Source organism: Equus caballus, chromosome 5 (genome assembly GCF_041296265.1).
Source record: "Equus caballus isolate H_3958 breed thoroughbred chromosome 5, TB-T2T, whole genome shotgun sequence".
Taxonomy (NCBI): domain Eukaryota; kingdom Metazoa; phylum Chordata; class Mammalia; order Perissodactyla; family Equidae; genus Equus; species Equus caballus.
The window spans coordinates 78,139,382-78,162,444 of NC_091688.1; the positions used below are offsets into that span (position 1 = coordinate 78,139,382).

At 38.4% G+C, this 23,063-nt stretch overlaps 1 protein-coding gene across 30 annotated transcripts in view; it reads right to left on the reverse strand.

The window, feature by feature from the left end:
• The window catches only part of BRDT (bromodomain testis associated), a 48,089-nt gene extending 25,767 nt beyond the window's left edge, over positions 1 to 22,322 (reverse strand). For 3 of the 30 annotated variants that reach the window (XM_014740250.3, XM_014740246.3, XM_023641669.2), the window contains exons 1-9: positions 21,957 to 22,322; positions 20,188 to 20,287; positions 14,752 to 14,885; positions 14,349 to 14,586; positions 13,444 to 13,581; positions 11,408 to 11,522; positions 3,524 to 3,696; positions 2,554 to 2,904; positions 161 to 289 (exon numbers count right to left, since the gene is read on the reverse strand). In XM_014740250.3, coding sequence (XP_014595736.2) covers positions 161 to 289; positions 2,554 to 2,904; positions 3,524 to 3,696; positions 11,408 to 11,522; positions 13,444 to 13,581; positions 14,349 to 14,537 — 1,095 coding nt within the window. In that variant the 5' untranslated portion in view covers positions 14,538 to 14,586; positions 14,752 to 14,885; positions 20,188 to 20,287; positions 21,957 to 22,322. Of the gene's footprint in view, positions 1 to 160; positions 290 to 2,553; positions 2,905 to 3,523; positions 3,697 to 11,407; positions 11,523 to 13,443; positions 13,582 to 14,348; positions 14,587 to 14,751; positions 14,886 to 20,187; positions 20,288 to 20,380; positions 21,605 to 21,956 lie in introns of those variants that run through there. The other 27 variants (XM_070267282.1, XM_014740249.3, XM_070267293.1 and 24 more) reach the window with 16 other exon arrangements.
• Positions 22,323 to 23,063: the final 741 nt, after the last annotated feature.

Sequence of the window (23,063 nt, forward strand, 5' to 3'; positions counted from 1 at the left end):
CTACCAAAAACACTATATCTCAACAAACAAACCAACCCCACAATTTTAAAATAGTACTTGGGGGTTGTGGGTGTTATTCTTTATCTCTTGAGTTATGGTTCTAAAATTTCTAAACTATGTTCAAAGGAAACTCACCATCAGAGCACACGTAACAACTCACCTGGAGCATTCTTGCCATTGTCACTACTTCATGGTCTGGAGGATTGTATCTGTAGCAATTCATGAACATTAATCTAACATCTGCAGCAAATTCATATGCATCTTTATATTCCTGGTTGTCCATTTTTCCCTAAATTAAGGAAAAATTATAGGATTCACAAACAACATAGTTCAATAATTATTTGGGCACCCATATTAAGTGTTTATATTATGAAATAATTCGAACATACAGAAGAATACAGATAATACCAAAAACAGATACCACCATCCAGATTCAACAAATGCTAAAATTCTGTTACATTTGTTTCATATTTTTAGGCTTTGAAAAAAACCAATGAATTTTGACAAGTACAGATTAGGGAATGAGGGCATTCCAAGTAAAGAAAGAACAGGAACAAAATGACAAAACCAGGAAAACAGAGTGTTTCCAGATAAGATAATCTTGGATAGACAAGTTTGATCATAGGAAAGCAGCGTAAAGATATACTCCTTAAACCAATCTTGAACATCTAAATGAAAATTTATATTAAAATTCTCCAAGGAATGAAAAGACATTAAAAACAGAACAGAAGAGAAATATCAACACAGGTTACATTTTTAGGTAGCTGCATATAAAGTGGATGGAAGAGTCGGGATGTAGAGCAGCAAAAGTTAGGCAGCCACTACAAAAAGAAGAACAAGCAAACAGAAAAGAAAATCCTATAGACTGCTAGGCAAAACATGTATATTAATGGACAATTAATAAACAAATACAAAAGGCCAATAAACCAATGCAACATGCCATACCTCATTTGTAATTAAAAAAACATAAAACTAAAACACAAAACATAATTTTCCACCAATCAGATCATTGGCAGTTGAGAATGATTTCAGAGAACTAAATTAAAGTCACCATCTTCTTACCCTTCTAATCCTAAAAGAGCCTCCCAACCAGTCTACAGACTGCTTCTAGAGAAATCATTCTAAGAATCAATAGGAGGACATAATTCTCAGGTGAAATGGCAGCTGTTGGCCTCTTCATAATGAGGCTCTTTCACATGCAAGCTCCAGTTTCCTTCCAGTCTCATTTTCCCCTAGTCATTGCTTCATATTCTCCATATGTTTCATGTTAGCCTAAATATAGTATTCTGGATATGTTTTCCTCACCTCAAGGCCTTCCAAGTTGCTCCCCCTGCCTTAAATGTCCTTTAACTTACTAAGTCCTATTTATCCATGAAGACTCAGCTCAGGTTTACTGATTTCAGGCAATGTTTCATGACCTCTCAGTCTGAATTAGTATACAGCGAAAAGTAGAAAAGCTTATTTTGAAGAAAGAATGGTTAAACATTTTTTCAGAATTTATAACATGAGCTTCAGATTGAAAGTGTTAAGTGCCAATCAAGATGAATAAAATTAAATGCTAGAGAGAGGAAAATTAAAACTAAAAATTAAACTAGAGAGAGGAAAGACAGATTACCTACAAAAGGATGACAAGCAGACTGACAGCAGACTTCTTATCAGCAACAATAGATGCCAGAAGATATCTTCCTGGTGCTGAGGGAAAATAATTGTCATTCTAGAATTCCACAGTCAGTTAAAAATCATTCAAGACAAAATACAGGCACTTTCAGAGATACAACTATCAAGAGTTTACGATCTATAAACGCTCATGGAAGAGCCACTGAAGTTTGCACTTCCGCCAAAAGAAAAACTGAGAGAAGAATAAGAAGCAAGAAATGAGGGTGAGCACAAAAATTAGTAACATGTTAATAAACAATGTTGATGATGAAAAAATAAAACTATTTAAAAGAAGAACAAAACTTCTAGACAATAATAAAGAATAGGGAGTACAATGAGTAGTCATTCAGGAGGAAGACAGATAATAATTTTGTAAATGCTAAGTTCTATTCATTTAGTAGTTTCCCTTAAAATACATATTTTGCCAATAATTTAGTTTCCAAGTCAGCAACAAAGAAAACTTACCAATCCACCAGAAGACAAAAAAAAAAAAAGCAAACAAAAAAAACACAGAAAACTACAGAGGGTTGGAAACTACATAAATGCCTTACCAAAAAAAAAAAAAAATTGCATTCAAATTATGCAATTATTAAAACTATTCTTGAATATATAATAAGATGTCCACAATATAGTAAGTGAAAATTCATGGTACAGAGTTATATTACATACTGTAACTCAAATATTATGGTAAAGAACGATGGATGTGTTTGAACAGAAGAAAATAAAAAGACACATTTTTAAATGTTCCCAAGATTCACTCTAGGTGGTATGACTGGATAAAATCGAGGTGATTTTAATTTTCTTCTTCATCTTTTTCTGAATTTCAAATTTCTTTACAATGACAAGATTACTTTTATAATAAAGAAAAGAAGTTCCTTCTATTAAGACAACACTTACCTTGATGGTTCCAAGATCCATGGGCTTTTTCACAACATCGTAGTAGTTATGGAGTCCCAAGGCATTAACATCAACAGGATTATAAAAGGGCCATGCATATGACAAATGTTTCTTTGCAAGCATTTCTTTAAGAATCTCACTGCAATGCCTTAATTGTTCAGTTACTTTAATACTCTTTACAGCTTTACATTGTTGCTGAGAATCTGGGAAAACATTCTTCAGCACATTTTCTTTCATAGGCGGCATTTTCAATTTTTTTTCTGTAAGTGTTGAGGAATATTCACCACTTGCTTTAACTACTGAAGTTGTAGGAGTTGTTGTATCTGCTTTCCTCTTCACACCCCTTGTAACCTAAAACAAAACAATTCATCAACAACAAAAAACCTGAAATGAAGGTGACATTCAGAGCAACAGTTTTCAAACTTTTTAAAATCACTACCCTTATCAGTTAAAAAAAAAAAAAGGAAAGGATTACTATCACCAAATCTTTCATGTATTAAATATTAGTAAAGGTTAATTTCTCTTTTATTGGTAAAATAAATAGTTGCCCATTTTCCTCCTACATCCCAAAGATTATCTTGTGTAAACCTTTGAGACAAAGTGAGAGACAGGGGAAAAAAGCTCATAGTTATACCAAAAAAATTTCTGAATATCTGAAATCAGCTAGAGCACACAATTTTAAAAAGAAAATTATCAATCCGTCAAATTGTGAATCAAGAAAAGTTACATTACAAAAAAAAATGAAGTTGGACAACAGATATTAATACTATAAAGATACTAAACCAGTTCAAATTCTACCTAAGAAATCTCTAAAATTTGGTTCACATCCTGTCTATTCAAAAAATACATACAAACAAAAAGATTACCTGCTATACGCTGAATACCAATTTTCATATCAAGTTAAAAAATGGTATAGACATCACAACAACCAAACTTACACTGAAACATCTTAAAGCTACAGTAAACTTACCTGGGCCACTGTTTGTGAGGTAGAGTTGAGTGGAGCACCTTGTGCCACATTTAAAAGAGAAACACATGTCTCCGGGAATACAGAGGGAGTCACTTGCTGCTTAAACACTTTGTCTGATGCTTTGGGGGATTGTTTTTCTTTTACAGAAGAAACTGCTACATTCTGTTGAGTGCCTAGTAAAGTGTGAACCAGGGACAATACTTGAGTAAAATATAAAACTAACACGACTTTTCTCTTAGTATTCTATTTTAATTCATTTAGGTCAGCTTTTTAGCAATATAAACACAATACACTCCCATTCCCCACGGACACCCTCCCACACACACTTGCTGACAGTGTTAGACCAATTTAGATATAATATTGGAGACTGCAAAACCCATTAATTTTATTATTTATTAGGCTTATCAATTTTATTCAAAAAGCTGCCTGGTTCAAACTCAGACTAATAGAATTCTGTGATTAGCTTCAAGTAGCTGTAAACATGAGCAAAAATTTCAGACATCCTGAAGACAAACTATATAGTACTATGTGAGGTCTTCAGAATGCTCTGCATAAATATCCAAGGAATTCAAAATTTTTACAGATACTCCATCACTAGTTGACACAGAACAACAGATGTCAATGTGATTCTCTTATCAATATATCCTTCAGATGATTCTGGCAAAGGAATAATTGTGCATGTTCTTCTGCCTTGTATGTTCCCAGAGAATGCTATGACTTATGACATCTGGATCGCATCACTCTGAAATCTATTATTTCAAAAGTCTATCCTTTCCATCAAGCCAACTCCATTCTTCTAATTGCTCAGGCTAAAAACCTTGAAGTCATCTTTGACTCCACTCTCTCTCAAACCCAATATCCAATCCATCAGCAAATCTCTTTGGCTCTACCTTCTTATCCAGAATCCAACTCCTATTATAAGTGGGAATCACTCTGGTCCAAGGAATCACCAATTCTCAACTGGATTATTGCAATAGCATCCTAAGAGGCCTTCCTTCTTCTGCTTTTACATCCTAGAGTCTATTCTCAAAAGGGCAAAGTGATCTTTTAAAATTCAAATAAGACCCTGACACTTCTGTTCAACGCCCAATGACTTCTAATCTTCTCTCCAAGTAAAACCCAAAGGCCTCATAATGGCTTATAAGGATCTGTATAATCTCTCTATCTTTCTCCCCCACCTCAGCCCTCCTTCCAACCTCATTTCCTATCACTCTTCCCCCTCACTTATTTCACTCCAGCCTATTGGCCTGCTGTCCTCAAATTTGGTAAGCATAAGAAGACTATTTACACTGTCTGGAAGGAGAGATCCTCTTGGCTCACTCCAACATTCCCTTCTGGCCTTTACTCAAACGTCATCTGCTCAAGCCACCCTTTACGAAACAACCCTCTCTTTCTAACCCCACCACTCTATAGTTCTCTTATTCTTATTTTTTCCATGACATTATGACATTGCACATATAACATTTAGGTATTCTTTATTCTCCAAATTCTTGCTAAATAAACACAAGAACCAAATATATTTGAATATATTTTAAGATAGGGCTCGTATTCCTCAATCTCTGAGTTCTCGCTACTCACTAAAACTTAGAAGTCAAATAGATTCAGATAACCTCATATCCTTTGATATCCCAACTGTTGCTCTTTGAACTCAGGAGTTAGATATGCATAATGAGGAATAACTTACATTTACTTAGTTTTACTTATGTCCCCAATTAGAACAAAAATCTCTGTGAGGAGAAAAGGATTCTGGATATTGTCTAGTGTAAGAAATAGTCATAAAAAAATAAGTAATCAAAGTGATTAAATGTGATGCTAAGTGCTAGGGAGAAAATATACAGGGTTCTAAGTAAATTAAGGCAGAGACCTATTATAAAGAAGATAGCTAAGGAAGGTCTCTCTGAAGGTGCCAAATAAGATATTACTATAAAGAGAGGAGCAGCCAGTCAGAGAACAGGGTGGCAGTAAAAATGTATTCCGGGAAAACTTTAGTGAATGAGAGGAAAGTAGCTCAGGATGAGAATGGAGAATTGAGCAAAGACCAGATCACAAAGACCACAGCACGCATTTAGACTTCATTCTTCCATGGGAAGCCAAAGAGAGGTTTGAAATAGACGAATGACATGTTCTAGTTTATTTCTCAAAGATCACTTTTGCTATCCTGGAGAGAACAGACCAAAATCTGGAGAGTGATGTCAGCATCATGGCAGAGTGAGTTGTTCTCTTTGTCTCTCCTCTCTAAGTTACAACTAAACAGACATTCATTAAGCAACAGAGGATTCCCTACACAGCACAATAGGACATATGAGAGATCCATGCAGCCATATATCTGAAGGTGGGGGGACTGGATCCCCAGGAGGCAGTGGAACTAAGTGAGTAAACCCCTCCGTCTCCCCAGGGGCAGCGATCTAGGTCACAGGTCCTAGAGGCCAGTGTGACTGTAAGAGAAAGGGGAGGGACAGCCTGGGCTGTGCATGAATGCTTTCAGAGTGGTGGCCCAGCCCACAGAAGCGCCCACAGTGCCATGGCAGCCCCGCCCATGGGAACACTCCTCACCAAGTGGCGCAGCTCAGTGTGCGTGAAGGAGCCCCCAAGCACAGCAGCTCAACTGAACTGCCTGCAAGGGCAGAGCTCGCCCGCACATATGCAAAAGAATGTGCCCCACCCTGCTATCTAGTACACCAGCTCAGCTGGTCCTACACCAGAGCTACCCAAGAGCAGAGCACAGAGCCCCCACCTGTGCACGCGTGGATAAGATGCCAAGCAGCTGCAGTCAGCACACAAACGCAGCCCTACCAGCACAACTTCCAGCAGACGGGACCAGAAACCACAGCTCCTGCCCTATCCTCACCAGTGGCAAGTGGAATCAGCACCTGATACTACCACAAATGCGCTGGATAAGGATCAATTCACATACCATGAAGGACTACATTAACAGAGCAGAAGGAAAATGACAAGTCCCCAGAAATCAGTCCTGAAGTCACAGAAATTTACAATCTAAATGACAGAGAATTCAAAACAGTTGTCATAAAGAAAGTCATCAAGTTACAAGAAAAGTCAAAGACAGTTCAACGAACTCAGAAATAAAGTTAATGAGCAGAAGGAACACTTCACCAGAGACTGAAACTCTAAAAAAAAAAAATTCTGGAGATGAAGAACACAATTAATAAGATAAAAAAATAATCCAGAATCCATAAAAAACTGAGCTGACATTATGGAGGACAGAATTAGTGATTTAAAGGATACAAATATAGAAATGCTTCAGGTGGAGGAGAGAGAATTAAGACTTTTTTAAAAATGAAGAAATTCTTGAAGAAATATCCAACTCAATCAGGAAAAGCAACAAAAGGATTACAGGCATTCCAGAGGGAGAAGGGAAGGGGAAAGGAGCAGAGAGCTTGTTCAAAGGAATAATAGCTGAGAACTTCCCAAACCTGGAGAAAGAACTGGACTTACAAGTACATGAAGCCAATAGAACTCCTAATTACATCAACGCAAAAAGACCTTCTCCAAGGCATATAATAGTAAAACTGGCAGAAGTCAATGACAAAGAAAAAATATTAAAGGCAGCAAGGCAGAAGAAAATAACCTACAAAGGAAACCCTATCATGTTTTCAGCAGATTTCTCAGAAGAAACCTTACAGGCTAGGAGAGAATGGAATGATATATTGAAAACGCTGAAAGACAAAAACTTCCAGTTAAGAATACTCTATCAAGTGAGACTATCCTTCAGATACAATGGAGAAATAAAAGCTTTCCCAGATTAAAAAAAAAGCTGAGGGAGTTCATCACCACTAGGCCCGCCTTACAAGAAATTGAAAGGAGCCTTCCATCTCAAGCTGAAAAGCAAAGCTTTATAAAACCTTGAGCAAGGAGATAAATAGACAGAATCGAAAAATTGCAGCTCTATATCAGACTAGGTTAGTAAACAATTATAACATAAAAGACAAAGGAAAGGAAAGGATCAAAAATAACTATAAACGCTTCAATTTAGTCACAAACTCTCAACACAGAAAAGAAAATTTGTGACAATGATAACTCAGAAGGGGAAGAGGAAAGGGATGGAACCTGCTTAGGCTAACGGAGATAAGAGCCTATCAGAAAATGGACTATCTCATCTATGAGATCTTTTATACAAATCCCATGGTAACTGCTAAACAAAAACTCTGAGCAGAGCCACAAATCATAAATAAAGAGAAAACCATCACAGAAAACCACCAAACTGAAATGGCAGTCAGAAATACAAGGGAAAAAAAAAAAACAATGGAAATACAGAACAACCAGAAAACAAGAGATAAAATAGCAGTATTAAGCCCTCACGTATCAATAAACACTCTAAATGTAAATGGATTGAATTCTCCAATCAAAACACACAGAGTGGCTGAATGGATTAAAAACAAGACTCAACAATAAGCTGCCTCCAGGAAACACATCTCAGCTCTAAAGATGAACACAGGATCAGAGTGAAGCAATGGAAGATACTCCAAGCAAATGGCAAACAAAAGAAAGCAGGTGTTGCCATACTTATATCAGACAAAGCAGACTTCAAGATAAAAAAGACAACAAGAGACAAAGAGTGGCAGTATATAATAATAAAAGAGACTTTCCACCAAGAGGACATAACACTTATGAATATATATGCACCTAACACAGGAGCACCAAAGTACATAAAGCAACTATTAATAGACCTAAAGGGAGAAATTGACAGCAACACAATAATAGTAGGGAACCTCAACACCCACATCAATGAATAGATCATCCAGACCCAAAGTCAAGAAGGAAACACTGGCCTTAAACAAAATAATAAACCAGATGGACTCAATAGATATATATAGAACATTCTATCCAAAAACAGCAGAATACACATTCTTCTCAAGTAGACATGGAACATTCTCAAAGACAGATCATACGTTTGGAAACAAGGCAAGCCTCAATAAATTTAAGAAGAGTGATATCATATCACTCATCTTTTCCAACCACAATGCTATGAAACTAGAAATCAAACTAAAAGAAATGGGCTGGGAAAGTCACAAATATGTGGAGACTAAACAACATGCTACTGAACCACTGGATCAATGAAGAAATCAAAGAAGAAATCAAAAAATACCTGTAGACAAATGAAAAGGAAAACACAACATACCAACTCTTATGGGATGCAACAAAAGCAGTGTTAAGAGGGAAGTTTATAGCAATACAGGCCTACTTCAACAAACAAGAAAAATCTAAAATAAGCAATCTTAAACTACACTTAACAGAACTAGATAAAAGAAAAACAAAGCCCAAAGTCAGCAAAAGGAAGGAAATAATAAAAATTAGAGCAGAAATAAATGAAATAGAGACTAAAAAACAATAGAAAGTACCAATGAAACTAAGATCTGGTTCTTTGAGAAGATAAACCAAATTGACAAATCCTTAGCCAGACTAAGAAAAAAAGAAGGCTCAAATAAATAAAATTAAAAATTAAAGAGGAGAAATTACAACAGATACTGCAGAAATACAAAGGATTATAAGAAAATACTATGAAAAACCATATGCCAACAAATTGGACAACGTAGAAGAAATGGATAAATTCTTAGACTCATACAACCTCCCAAAACTGAATCAAGAAGAAATAGAGAGCCAGCCCTGATGGCGTAGTGGTTAACGTTTGGCACTTTCACTGCTTCGGCAGCCTGGACTTCAGCGGCCTAGGTTCAATTCCCAGTCATGAAACCACACCACTCGTTTGTCAGTAGCCATGCTGTGGCAGCGTCTCACATAGAAGAACTACAAGGACTTACAACTAGAATATAGAACTATGTACTGGGTCTTTGGGGAGGAAAAAAGAAAGAAGATTGGCAACAGATGTTAGTTCAGGGTGAATCTTTCCAAGCAAAAAAGTAAATAAATAAATAAAAAAGAAATAGATAATCTAAATAGACCAATCACAAGTAAAGAGACTGAAACAGTAATCAAAAACCTCCCAGAAAACAAAAGTCCAGGACCAGATGGCTTCTCCAGAGAATTCTACCAAACATTCAAAGACGATTTAATACCTATCCTTCTCAAACTAGTCCAAAAAATTGAAGAAGATGGAATACTTCCTAACTCATTCTATGTGGCCAACATTACCCTGATATCAAAAGGACAACACAAAGAAGGAAAATTACAGGCCAATATTGCCAATGAACATAGATACAAAAATGCTCAACAAAATATTGCCAAATTGAATACAGCAATACACTAAAAGGATCATACTCCATGATCAAGTGGAGTTTATACTAGGGATGCAGGGATGGTTCAACATCTGCAAATCAATCAATGTGATACACCACATTAACAAAATGAGGGATAAAAATCACATGATCATCTCAATAGATGCAGAGAAAGCATTTGACAAGATCCAACATCCATTTACGAGAATCAACAAGGCAGGATAATCAGGATCACTGGAACTAAGAAGATGGTAGCCTGGACTAGGACAGTTGCAAGGACAATTTAGAGGTTGAATCCAAATGACTTACTAATGATCAGAATGCGTGAGAAAGAATCAAAGCAAGGAAGGAATCAAGGACAATCTCTAGTATTCTGGCTTGAAAAACTGTGTGTCAATACTTTTTGTTACAAAGAATAATCTAGGGAAGATCAGTGTTTAACTGTGAGCATGTTGGATGTGAGATGTGTATAAGACATCCAAGTGGAGATGTCTGGTGGCTTGAAGATAAGAACTGGTTGCAGGGGCTGGCCCTGCGGCCAAGTGGTTAAGTTTGTGCCCTCTGCTTCAGCAGCCCAGGGTTTCATGGGTTCGGATCCTGGGCACAGACATAGCACCACTCATCAAGCCATGCTGAGGCGGCATCCCACATGCCACAATTGGAAGCACCTAAAACTAGAATATATAAATGTACTGGGGGGCTCTGGGGAGAAGAAAAAGAAAAGAATTGGTTGCCAAAGAACAACAGAATCATCTTCAGATGATTCAGCCAACGGAATAATTGTGCATGTTCTTCTGTCTTTCCAAAAACAATACATAATAACTTTAATAAACACAGAATATCTCACAGGATTGGTTAAAGCAAGCTATAAGTGATGATCTATCTTAAAGATCTATCAACAACAAGGAAACAAATACAATTACTATCAATAAAAAAAACCTCTACCATCACTTGTAGAGCTACAAGTCTCCTATATCCCAGCCACTTAACTATATACTTTATAAACATTTACAACCATGAAAGCTAAATATTGTCGTGATATTATACACAGGGAAACTACATGGAATGATTAAGGAACTTAACCAAGGTTTACAGCTTCAGTGACCCAAAGATAAAACAACATTCGATCTCCGACAATCTTGGTTAACCTCTACAATAAATCCATTTGAATACTTAACATTAACTTTGTAATTCCATATTTAATTATTATGATTAGCTGTAAAAAGTTCCCCTCTAACGTTTTTTTTTTAAGTTAAGAAGGAGTTTTAAAAAAAGACAATCTTCAGACCCAACAGTAACATTTCATTCTTAGCTACGGGATCTTTTGGTACAGAGATTGATGGCCATTTTGGCCCTCTTATTAGCACAGCACAGATACAAGATCTAAAGCACAGATACAAGACTAAAAATAGTAAAAGCAGCTATGATTTACTGAGTGCCTGCTATGGGAATGGCTACAGGAAACCCGGCTCCAAGGCCATCATCAACACAGTCCTCTCTAATCTTGTGTGACAGCCATCCTTGTGCTCAACATGCAGCAGACTATTTAAATGGACATTTGACACCAATAGAATAGGATGTAGGAGGACTTCTGGATATGTTTCCTTTGAGGGATTTATTATTTAGTTCTAGTCATTATACTTATACACACACACACACACACACACATTCATATATATATGAAAGAGTTTACCTTTCTTTATTCTTTCTTTACCACCCACGACTTGCTCTTCTTGTGGCATCTGAGATAATTTCTGCCTAAACAACTTCTCTAGAGCTTGTGCCATAAGAACAATGTCATCTCCAGGCTAGAAAATATATAAAATATACCATTAAGGTTACACAGTATGGTCACTGTACCAAATTTCCATAACTCAGGCTACCTTACAGAAAACAATGACATAGTAATCTTAGACTGCATTTATTAAACAATATTTACTGCTTCTAAGTTAACTTTAGAAAATAATGCAGCACTTCACATTTCAAATTCTAACATCCTCCCCTTTTACCTTCTAAAGAGGACCCAGGATGCCTTTCTGAGCACTAGAGAGTTACAATCCAACCAATCCTACTAATACAGAACGGTATCAAAAACTGGAGTTTCTACCTCACAAGTAAGTTAAAACAGACTTGTTCATGGCTGTGCAAACTACCTCATGGTTTGACGTGACATGATTCCGTTTTTAATTAACTAAGCAATAAAACGACATTGTAGACTAACTCGGTTTTTATATCTTAACTACCTGCTTAGAAGTCTTCCTCTTGCTTTACTTCACTACTAAGTAAATTGCAAAGCAAAAGCCTAAGGCAGAGAACAATTATTTCTGAGTTAGGTAGTTCAGGAGTATTACTGAACTTCATTTTTTTTTTTTTTTTGAGGAAGATCAGCCCTGAACTAACATCTGCTGCCAATCCTCCTCTTTTTGCTGAGGAAGACTGGCCCTGAGCTAACATCTGTGCCCATCTTCCTCCATTTTATATGTGGGATGCCTGCCACAGCATGGCTTGACAAGCCATGTGTAGGTCTACACCCGGGATCCGAACCAGTGAACCCTGGGGCACTGAAGCAGAATGTGCAAACTTAACTGCTGCACCACCGGGCCAGCCCCTGAACTTCATTTTAAGATGTTAAATGTCAGCCAGCCCTGACAGTGGATAACCTGATAACGGTTAAAGTTCTGTGCTCTCCGTCTCAGTGGCCCGGGTTTGCTTCCCAGTTGTGGAACCGCACCACCTGCCTGTCAGTAGCCATGCTGTAGTGGCAGCTCACATAGAAGAACTAGAAGGACTTACAACTAGGATATACAACCATGCATTGGGGCTTTGGGAGGAGAAAAATAAAGTTCACTAAAAAAAAAAGTAAAAAATAAAAATAAATGTTAAATGTAAAAGGACTCTTTGCAATTGTTAAATTAAAATGAAGTTGCCAATGGTACTTTCAGAATGTCATTAGTTCTGATTTTTAAAAAATTCTTATTGGCTAATATTCTTAAATCTTTTATGCATATAAAGTGGCATTAATAGTTACCTTGGGAACCAAATCAAAATTTCCACTTCATTTCAGTGTCACCAGTGATTCTGAACAGGATATAGTTATAAAATTTTTAGATATCAAAGAACAGCTTGAAAGGATGCAGTACCCTGCATACTACACGGAGGAAAAGTTGAATACATGAACCCATTTATGGATGAAAGCATATGTGAAGATTAAGTTCAAAACACCCATGTATATTATCACATAGGCTAATGCATTAAGACAAATGCAAATACTACTGCTGGGATACAACAGGGAATATGTCTGATCTTTAAGTTAACTTCACATAAAGTTTAGAAGTACGTGATTTGCTTGGCTTCTTAGGGCCTGGCTAGAGATCTACACCATGAAAATTTAACCAAGATTAGTGTATAATAAGGTTTACCATTCATCTTATAACTAAAATGGCAGAAGTGTGCTAGAGAACATTTTGAAATAATATTTTACTCACAGAAATCAGCTATCATTGGTGTTTCGTTTTTTAAAACATAAAAAGCCATTATAGCTATTCAGTTAAAAAGATAGCAAATAGACTGAACACATATTGATACGAAAATTATGAAATCCAGTAAAAAAAATCATCCTTAAAAATATATAAAATACCCCAAATCAAGACTTAAAATCTGCACTTATTTATACACATCTCCCACACGTAACAGCAAAGAATCAGCAGGTCTAACACAAGGCCTACATACCTTGTTGTATAAATAACAATTGGAGAACATCGTATTAAAGTCTTCTATACATTCTGAAGCCTTTACATAATATTTATGTTCCAAGCGCTTCTGAATTGTATTTAAATCCATTGGGTTTTTTATAATGGTATAATAATCCTAGAGTTTTCAAGAAGAAATTCTAAATGTTAGTAGTAAGAACGAATTCACTTCAAATACTGGTACACAAAAATCTTTAAGAATTCATACACCTATAACTAGAGAGAGCAATTGATTACCTTTAAAAAGTCATAATCTGGAAACCAAAACCTTCAGTAATGAGAGACAAAGCTGACTGCCATGGCATTATTTTTCAGAGAAAAAAAAAAAAAAGCCAATAAATGAAGAATAGCAAAGACAAGAACGTAAGAGCAGAACCACTCTGGAAAATAAAGAGTGAAGAGGATGAAGAAAAAGAAACTAGTATTTACGGAGTCTGACAGGTCGAGTACAATTCCAGCTCCACAGTTTACTAGCTATATTATGTTACTTAACCATTCTGTTACCAGATGGCTAAGAATTCCTACTATCAGACCTAAAGCTGAATTCCGTGTGATACACCTAAGTCTGCTAGGAAGTGACTTCATGGAGAAGGTGACATGCATGATAACTCTGCATCACAAGGTCAACTGACACATGCTATAACAAAAAACCATGCACTATAATTTACCACAAACTGTTAAAATAAGAATTTCAATGCTCAGAAAATGAGCTTTGTTGTTTAGGGAAAAAAACTCATTGGGATATTCTTCAGTGGTGCTGAACAAGATAGGCATTTATTAAATTAAACATATTTTATAATATTAAAGACTGGTTTGTTTCTTCCAGAGATTTATAGGGCTTTTCTTTTTTTCTTTTTAACTAACATAATTATAATACACACTTACAGGCAACTGTAGTTTCACGGCATCCACAGGCTGCTGAAAAGGCCAGGAAAAGCCATGCTTCCACAAAGCCTTCAGGACAACTTTTTGTAGATACTGCAGTTGGTTTGTGATTCGCCCGTTTTTCTTAGCATTTATGTACTCTGGCGGCGGAGGGTTAACAATGGCTGTTTGTCGACTTGGCAAAGACATTCTTAACTGCTTCAAATCCCGATACCTTAACGTTGTCTACAAGCACGTCCTACAAAAAACAACAAAACTGAGCTACCTTCAGACCACTCTTAAAATGGTTTCTATAGGAACTAAAAAATGTTATTTCAGAGTAACAGATAACATATTTTAAAGTACATCATGAGTAAGAGAGAAAAAAAAAGCCAAATGAATCAATTTGTAAACAAATACAAACCTTTTTCTATATAAATACTAAAAGTTATTTCATTACGTATGCTTAGTTTTGGATGATTTATTTCAATCTTTCACGGTATTCTTTCTGCCTTTCTAAAACACAAATTGAAGTCTTAGCAGGAAAAGTCTAAGTTCCTGGTAAAAAAGAAATAACAGGAAATGTTAAGGATAATAGTGGAATATAGTTATTCTATAATTATTAATTCAAAGCAGGGAGAAAGGCAAAGTAAAGGATTTTTCTCGCTATTTTAAATAAAGTGATTTATTTTAAAACCTAATTATTAGAAAGAAACATGTCAAGTATTAAAATGCTACTCTTTAGTGCATATTACTACACCTAAAATAAAATACTTTAAAACTTCATGAGTATTTCAGATTGATAGTATCCAACACTCTTGGACAGCATTATTACTTTAAGGATAAAACAGCAAAGGTACTACCAACCAGCAAATGAAAATATGATTATTAAATAAATTGTCCATTTTTAGAGAAGAGTGTTACATTTAGACAGTATATCTTTGTTTGCACTAAAGCAGTGTTAGTTCTCAGCTCCTGCATATTAATCAGTTATGGATCTTTTTCTTTAAATTGTGGAAAAATACATATAACAAAATGTACTATCGTAGCCATTTTTAAGTGTGCAGTTCAGTAATGTTAAGTATATTCATATTTTTGAGTAACTAATCTCCAGAACTTTTTCATCTTGCAAAACTGAAATTCTAGACCTATTAAACAACTCCTCATCTCCCCTCTCCCCAGCCTTAGCAACCAGCATTCTATTTTCTCTCTCTCTGAATTCGACTACTCTAGGTATCTCATATTAGTGGAATCATACAATATTTGTCCTTCTTTGGATCTAGAGGGAATTACGCTAAGCGAAATAAGCCAGTCTGAGAAAGACAAATACCAGATGATTTCACTCATATGTGGAATATAAACAAATACATGGACAAAGAAAACAGTTCAGTGGTTACCGAGGGAAGGGGAGTTGGCAGTAGGCACAGGGGGTGAAGGGGAGCACTTCTGTGATGACAGTCAAGAAATAATGTACAACTGAAATCTCACGTTGATGTAAACTATTATGAACTCAATAAAAAATATACTGTCAATATAAAAAAAAATTTGTCCTTCTTTGACTGGCTTATTTATCTTAGCATAATGTCCTCAAGCTTCATCCAAATTGTAGTATATGCCAGAATTTCCTCTATTTTATCAAGTTCACTAACATTCCATTATATGTATATGCCCTATTGTGTATATCCACTCCTTCACTGACGGACACTCAGGTGGCTTCTACCTCTCAGCTATTGCGAATAGCGCTGCTGTGAACACAGGGGTGTAAACATCTCTCCGAGACCCTGCTTTCAGTTCTCCTGGTCTATCCGCAGAAGCGCAACTGCTAGATCATAGGCTGATTCTATTTTCCCTTTTCTGAGGAATCGGCAGCAGGGCTTTCTACAGCGGCAGCACTGTCTCACACTCCCACCAACAGCTTACAGGGTTCCGGTTTCTCCACATCCTCACCACTCCTGTTACTTTGTTTTTTGTTTGTTTTAACAGCAGCCATCCTAATCCGGCTTTGTTATTAAAACTAGCCTTTTTGAGGATCCGATCACTGTACCCTCCCTCCTCCACAAAGATAACCACTACGATGACTTCTAGCCCCTAGATTAAGTTGTGACTGTTTTTGAACTTTACAAAAATATAGTAATATTTTCTGTGTATTATACTGTGTCTGGCTTCCTTTCGATATTACATTTGTGAGATTTATCTGTGTTACTGCCTATGTTGTTTGTTCATTTTCATTTCTGTATAGCATTCTACTAAGAATTATACCATAATTCATCCATTCCTATTGTGACTTTTGGGTTGTTACCAGCTTTTGACTATGACAAATAATGCTGCTATGAACATGCTTGTAGTGTCTATGTGCATGCATTATGTTGGATATAAAACTAGAAGTGAAATTGCTGGTCATAGGTTATGTACACGTTCAACTCTAGTAGACACCATCAAACTGTTTTCCAAAATCTACCAATTTATATACACAACTGCAGTCTGAGAATCCCATTTATTCTATATCCTTGTCAATGTTTAGTACTATCAGTATCTTCCATTTTAGCAATTCTAGTGGATGTATAATGGGATCTCATTATGATTTTAATTTGTATTTCTCAGTGATTCATCTTTTTTTTTTTTTTTTGAGGAAGATCAGCCCTGAGCTAACATCTGCCAATCCCCCTCTTTTTGCTGAGGAAGACTGGCCCTGAGCTAACATCGTGCCCATCTTCCTCTACTTCACATGTGGGATGCCTACCACAGCATAGCTTGCCAAGCGGTGCCATGTCCGCACCGGGATACAAACCGGTGAACCCCGGGCCACCAAAGCGGAACGTGCACTCTTAACCACTGTGCCACAGGGTCGGCCCAACGTTAGAAATTTTTAATAACAAACTTGAAGTACACTGTGATTGACGGCTGCAGATGGATTTGAGCATGAACAAAAGCTCTGATAACTGTCATTGGGCAAAAGAATTAGCTAATATTTGATAATCTGATGATGTTAGGAGTGAATCCTCTGCATTCCTTGGCTGGAGAACCTGGTTTGTAGTGAGGTGAAGGTTTCTGCCCAATATAGAGGACTAACAATTGTCCCCTTTACAAAACATTCTTTGTAATTACCCTAGTCTTGCTGTTCAACATATTTTAATCTTCTGTTCCTTATTTAAAATTTTTTTAAAAGGAGCTTATGTGGCTTTTTATGATACTCGTCAAATTTCCGTTAGATAGCTGTCAATTTCACTACTTTATTTTACTTTCTCTAAAGCCTTTCATTATTAGTTTTAATTTTTATTCTTAATTATGAATAGAAAACAGAAAATGCCAGCACAATGGTCCAGCAACACACCCCAAAAGATTTCCACCTTATCTTGACATAATAGTGGGTCACCATCAGCTGTAAGGTGTCAGAGCAACTTGTCATTCATTTACATAGATTGGTTATTTCAAGGTTGTCTCTAAAATCACTTACACCACAACAAGCTGAAGTATGGAATTACAAGTACATATACTGGCAGCTATGCATAATCCAGAGCCTACCCTGTCTATGTGAAAATCCATTGTCTCTAATGTGTATGGTGAGTTGTCATTCTGTTGGTATTTCTGCTTTCAAAACATTTTTTACCCATGGATACATTTCTAAAAAGAAAGGTGGCATAGGCAGGTAAAATCTCTTGTCAGTAAGAACTGAATGTTATGTAACAACCACTAGTTACAATTGCTCAAGGACAATGTATCATAAGTGATTATGAAAAGTTCTGGTTTACTTTGATGAGAATAATCACAGAATAACATAGCATCACCTTGTCAAATCGTTCTATGGTCCGATGAGCAAGCTGCCCAAATATTAAATCCCTTTTGCCCACTCAGTAGCTCATTATACAATAATCTTAGGAATTCTGGAGAAATTCTTAAAGATAATGCACCATTTACGGATTTCTTTAAAATATATGAGTTTAGGGCCCGCCCAGTGGCACAGTAGTTAAGTGTGCACATTCTGCTTTGGCAGCCCGGGGTTCGCCAGTTTGGATCCTGGGTGCGGACATGGCACCCCTTGGCACATTATGCTGTGGCAGGTGCCCCACGTATAAAGTAGAGGAAGATGGGCACAGGTGTTAGCTCAGGGCCAGTCTTCCTCAGCGAAAAGAGGAGGACTGGCAGCAGTTAGCTCAGGGCTAATCTTCCTCAAGTAAATAAAGAAATAAATAAGTAAATGAGCTTATTTGAATTGTAACATCCACTTGGTATAAAATTTTGATGAAAATGGTACACAACAAAGTTTCCCTTCCCATTCTTATCCTCCAGCCAACCAGATCCCCTCCTTACAGTTAGCAATTTCTTGTGCATGTTTTTAGAAATTGTCTGTTTTTACACTTAATTCATTTTACAAAATGTTCTAAGGGCAGCCCTCCCCCCCTTTTTAATGGGGCCTAGTATATCATATGGATGTGGACATATGGACATTATATACAATGTTGCAATAAATATTCTCATAAATACATCATTGCATACATGTGCCAATACCTATTGGATATGTTTCTTTTTATTTGGCCTCGCCTATTGGATATATTTCTATCAACAATTTCTGGGCCAAGGCTTTCAAATTTTGCTAGACGTTTAATTGTTCTCCAACTTATATTTCTACCAACTATGTGCAAGAGTAAGATTTTAAACTTCTAAAAAAATATTTCAAAGTCATCCCTGACAGGGGCCAGCCCCATGACCGAGTGGTTAAGTTGGTGTGCTCCCCTTTGGCAGCCCTGGGCTTCACCGGTTCAGATCCTGGGCACGGACCTAGTACCACCCATCAAGCCATGAGATGAGGTGGTGTCCCACACAGAACAACCAGAAGGATCTACAACTAGAATATATAACTATGTACCGGGGGCCTTTGGGGAGAAGAAGAAGGGAAAAAAAAAGATTGGCAACAGATGTTAGCTCAGGGCCCATCTTAAAAAAAAGTCATCACTGACCAATACGTATAGACCAAAGATTTCCCAAAATGCATACATAAGCTAAAAAACGTTTCCAAAATGTTACAAGAAACACAAAAGTTCACCTCTAATTCAACAGACACACAGACATATCAGGAAGAGTCCAATCTCTTTGGCAAAGGTTTCTCCCTTTCCAAAACATCAGGACCAACCAATTTTTTGGGTTTGCCAAGAAAAAAATGTTTAATTCCTCAATTATTACTACCTCAGTGGTACAAGTATTAAATTTTGTTGCCTCATAAGCAAACTGGAGTCTCAAGGAATTGAGCTGATTAAAAAATAAATATAAGGGGCCAGCCCCATGGCCGAGTGGTTAAGTTTGGCATGCTCCTCTTCAGCAGCCTGGGTTCGCAGGTTTGGATCCCAGGCACAGACCTACACTACTCATCAGCCATAATGTGGTGGCATCCCACATACAAAATAGAGGAAGACTGCCACAGATGTTAACTCAATGACAATCTCCCTCAACCAAAAGAAGGAAGACTGGCAACAGATGTTAACTTAGGGCCAATCTTCTTCACCAAAAAAAAGTTTGGATTCTGGACATCAGATTGCTCTAGGGCTAAGGAAGGTCAAAAGTAATTTGCCCTGTGATGAGCTCAAATACTCCAAATCCTGCATCATTAAATGAGCTGTCTCCAATTCAAAGGAGAAAATGTTTTCTTCAAAATAAAATCAGGCTTCAATTAAGGTCTAACAAGTAATCTGTGGAAAACGCATGTTCTTCACAATAATTCAGTCTTCTCATCTGCTCTCCCCTTCGGTCTAAGAATGAGGTACCTTTTCTGTCTAGAACTCTTTTCCCAGGTAGTCTAGATACGACACCCCCTCCTGAAGGTCCTTGCTCTCTTGATTGTATCTTCAACATTTCTATACTAGCTTACCCTCATATAAACTTTCTCAAGTCTCCTTAAAATTCTTCTGGATCCTATTGTCTCCTTGTAGCCTCAATCTTCTCTCTTCTGTACCTCACACCACAGCATCCTAAAAAACGACATTGTCTTTACTCCCCACCTCACACTTGACGTCCCCCCGCCATTCCTCTAAAATGTCCCTCACCCTGAGGTTAATTCTTACCATACTGAGTTGTTAAATCCAATGGATTCTTTTTGAGCCTTATCTTAGTTGAGACCTCTCAGCTACATCTGTCAGTGGACTATTGTGACTCTCTTGAAACTCTTCTCTGGTTTCCAGGATACCACTTTTTCCCAGATTCTATTTGTTCATTTACTAAATATTTATGAAGCACCCACAATGGTGCCAAGCACTGAGCCAGGAACTGGGGATAGAGTCTCTTTACAAAGACTTATAAATAGACAATCACAACATGATACATATAATTACTACTAAGCCAGAGGTAAGAACAGGGTGCAAAGGGAACAACTAGGGGAATTCCAGAGACAGTTATCTCCTTCGTAATCTCATCTTCTGCTAATCCATTAATATTCCAAGGTTCTTCCTTTGCATTTTTTTTTACTCCATCTACACACTCCCCTTAGGCAGGTCTCAGCCACTCCAAGGTATCTAATACCTCTACACAAATGACTCCTGATTATAAATTTACATATTCTGAGTACTAACTGCGTTCCTATGCTCCATCCCCTAATCCACTCCTTTGGTTCAATCACTTGTCACTTCCCACCTGAATTAATGCAATGGCGATGTTTTGACTTTTGTTCAGCAGCTTAAGATCATATTGTTCAACCCACTCCCCTTCAAGATACACCAATATATAAACCCTTTGATGGTCCCTTGCCTATCTCACTTGATTCATCTCTTGCTACTTTCCTATCACCCAACATTGTGCCAGTCACACCAAAAAAATTTGCAGTTCCCCACTGCCCCACCCTACTCTGTGCTCACACAAGTCCACGCCTGTGAAGATTTACTCCTCCTTACCAGAGCTCCCCTCACCACTCTTTAGTCTAACTTCTGTTTGTCTCCCAAGAGCCAGTTCAATTATCGCCTCTATCCAGAAGCCGCCCTCGCTCCCTTCCATCCACCCAGGCCCTTCCCACGGGTCCCAAAGCCCCCTGTACCTACCTCATCTTAATCAACACAAGCCAGCACCTTGAGGTCTGGCCCTGCGATTCTGCAACACCCAACGGAAGGTTTAGCAAGCTCCAAGAGCTTAATAATGTTAGTTGAACGAATAAATGAATCAAGGACGGGAATTTCAGTGTCTCAATAACGCCCAGAATACAGACAACAAAGATGCCACCTACAGCTAGAGCTCCGTAGGCTCCGCATTCCCGAAACTACAGCATGAGCAGCGCTCCACCAATCCAAGACCTAAGAGAACTACAAAGACCATGAGTGTTTTTCCAGATGGGGAGGAGGCAGCTGCACAACTAGACCCCCACCCCCTCGCCCCAACCTCCTCCTTCCCACCCCTTCCTTGCAAGAAGCTCCAGGCGTGTAAGAGAAAAGCCAAAAAATTTTAAAAGGGTCCTTTGGGTCAACGAGCTTGCAGTCGGAAAGGCTAAAGGAGCGCTCACCTGGGCTGCAGGCTCCACCAGGTGGGCCTCCCTAACTGCCCGCCCGCCCGTCGCACAGTGTTGGGGGAGGGGAGGAGAGGAAAAAAACGGTTGTTCCTCCAGGGTCGCCCCCACGGCCCGGATCCCAGGGCAGCGCTCCCCAAAGAGCCTCTCACCTCTTGAGAAAAGGACCTTCTCTGGTCGTCCCCTTCGGCCCGCACAAGATGAAGCGGTGCAGGGCAGTGGGCCTCCACGGTCCGTCGCCGCCACCTCTCGCCCGAATGGCGGCCGCTAGCGGACAGCGACACGCGCCTTTATGGGAGACCGGCCGCGGGCGCCTCGCCCATTGGCCTGGGCGGGTCACGTGGCCGCGCCGGGCTCCGGCGGCCCGACCGGCGCGCGAGGTCTGAACGCTGCGCCCGCCGTCCGGCGCCCGGAGGTGGGGAGGGGGAGGGGGAGCCCCAGCGAGCGCGCATCCGTGGAGCACAGAGGGCTGCGGGTCAGGGGAAGGAGCGCCCCCTGGAGGCGTTTACCCTTAAAACAACTCAAATCCGTTAGCCCTCTGTCACAGGTTCCCCGCTTCGCGAGTTTTGGCTTGCGGTGGTTTCGAGGTTTTCATACTTTTCTCCAGCCCTGTTCCAAGCTCCCGTCTCTCGCACGTAGTGAGCGCTTAATGTTGGGTATCAGCTGAGGTTGGAGCGGACGGGAGCTCACTGGGTTTAAAAAGGCCCTTAAGAGCTCGTTCACAACAGCTGTGTAAGGAGAGTAATTTAGGATGTTGAGAGTCTTGGTGACTACCTTTCTCACTATTCGTGGACCTGTATTAGAAGAATGTGTTGAGCACAGTAGGTGCCTTTTGGATCCAGTTGCAAACAATGTTTCTAAATTCTTAACATTCATTCCTAGATGGATGGGCGGATGGAAGGATGGATGGGGGAGGGGAAGACAAAACCGGTTGAGGAGCTGCTTGATAAACCCATCAAAACCCAATCAATCTCCAGTTTCCTGAAGTGCAAATCTGGAGTCAGTAACAGCTTGGCATGTCTTAATTCAATCGCTTTTATATGAGAGTGAAGGTCCTCAGGACCAAATGTTCACAAGAAAGCAACACACTGCAAGAGATCATAAATAACTGGAGCTGCAGGCATTTTTACATTAGAAAGTCTCTTCTTAAAACACTGAAAATGGCTTACTTTAGTCAAAGAAAGGACGAGAAGGCCTTTATTTCCAACTAACCTGCTGATGAAAGTTATATGAAAAAAATTGTATGGAAGAGTAAATAC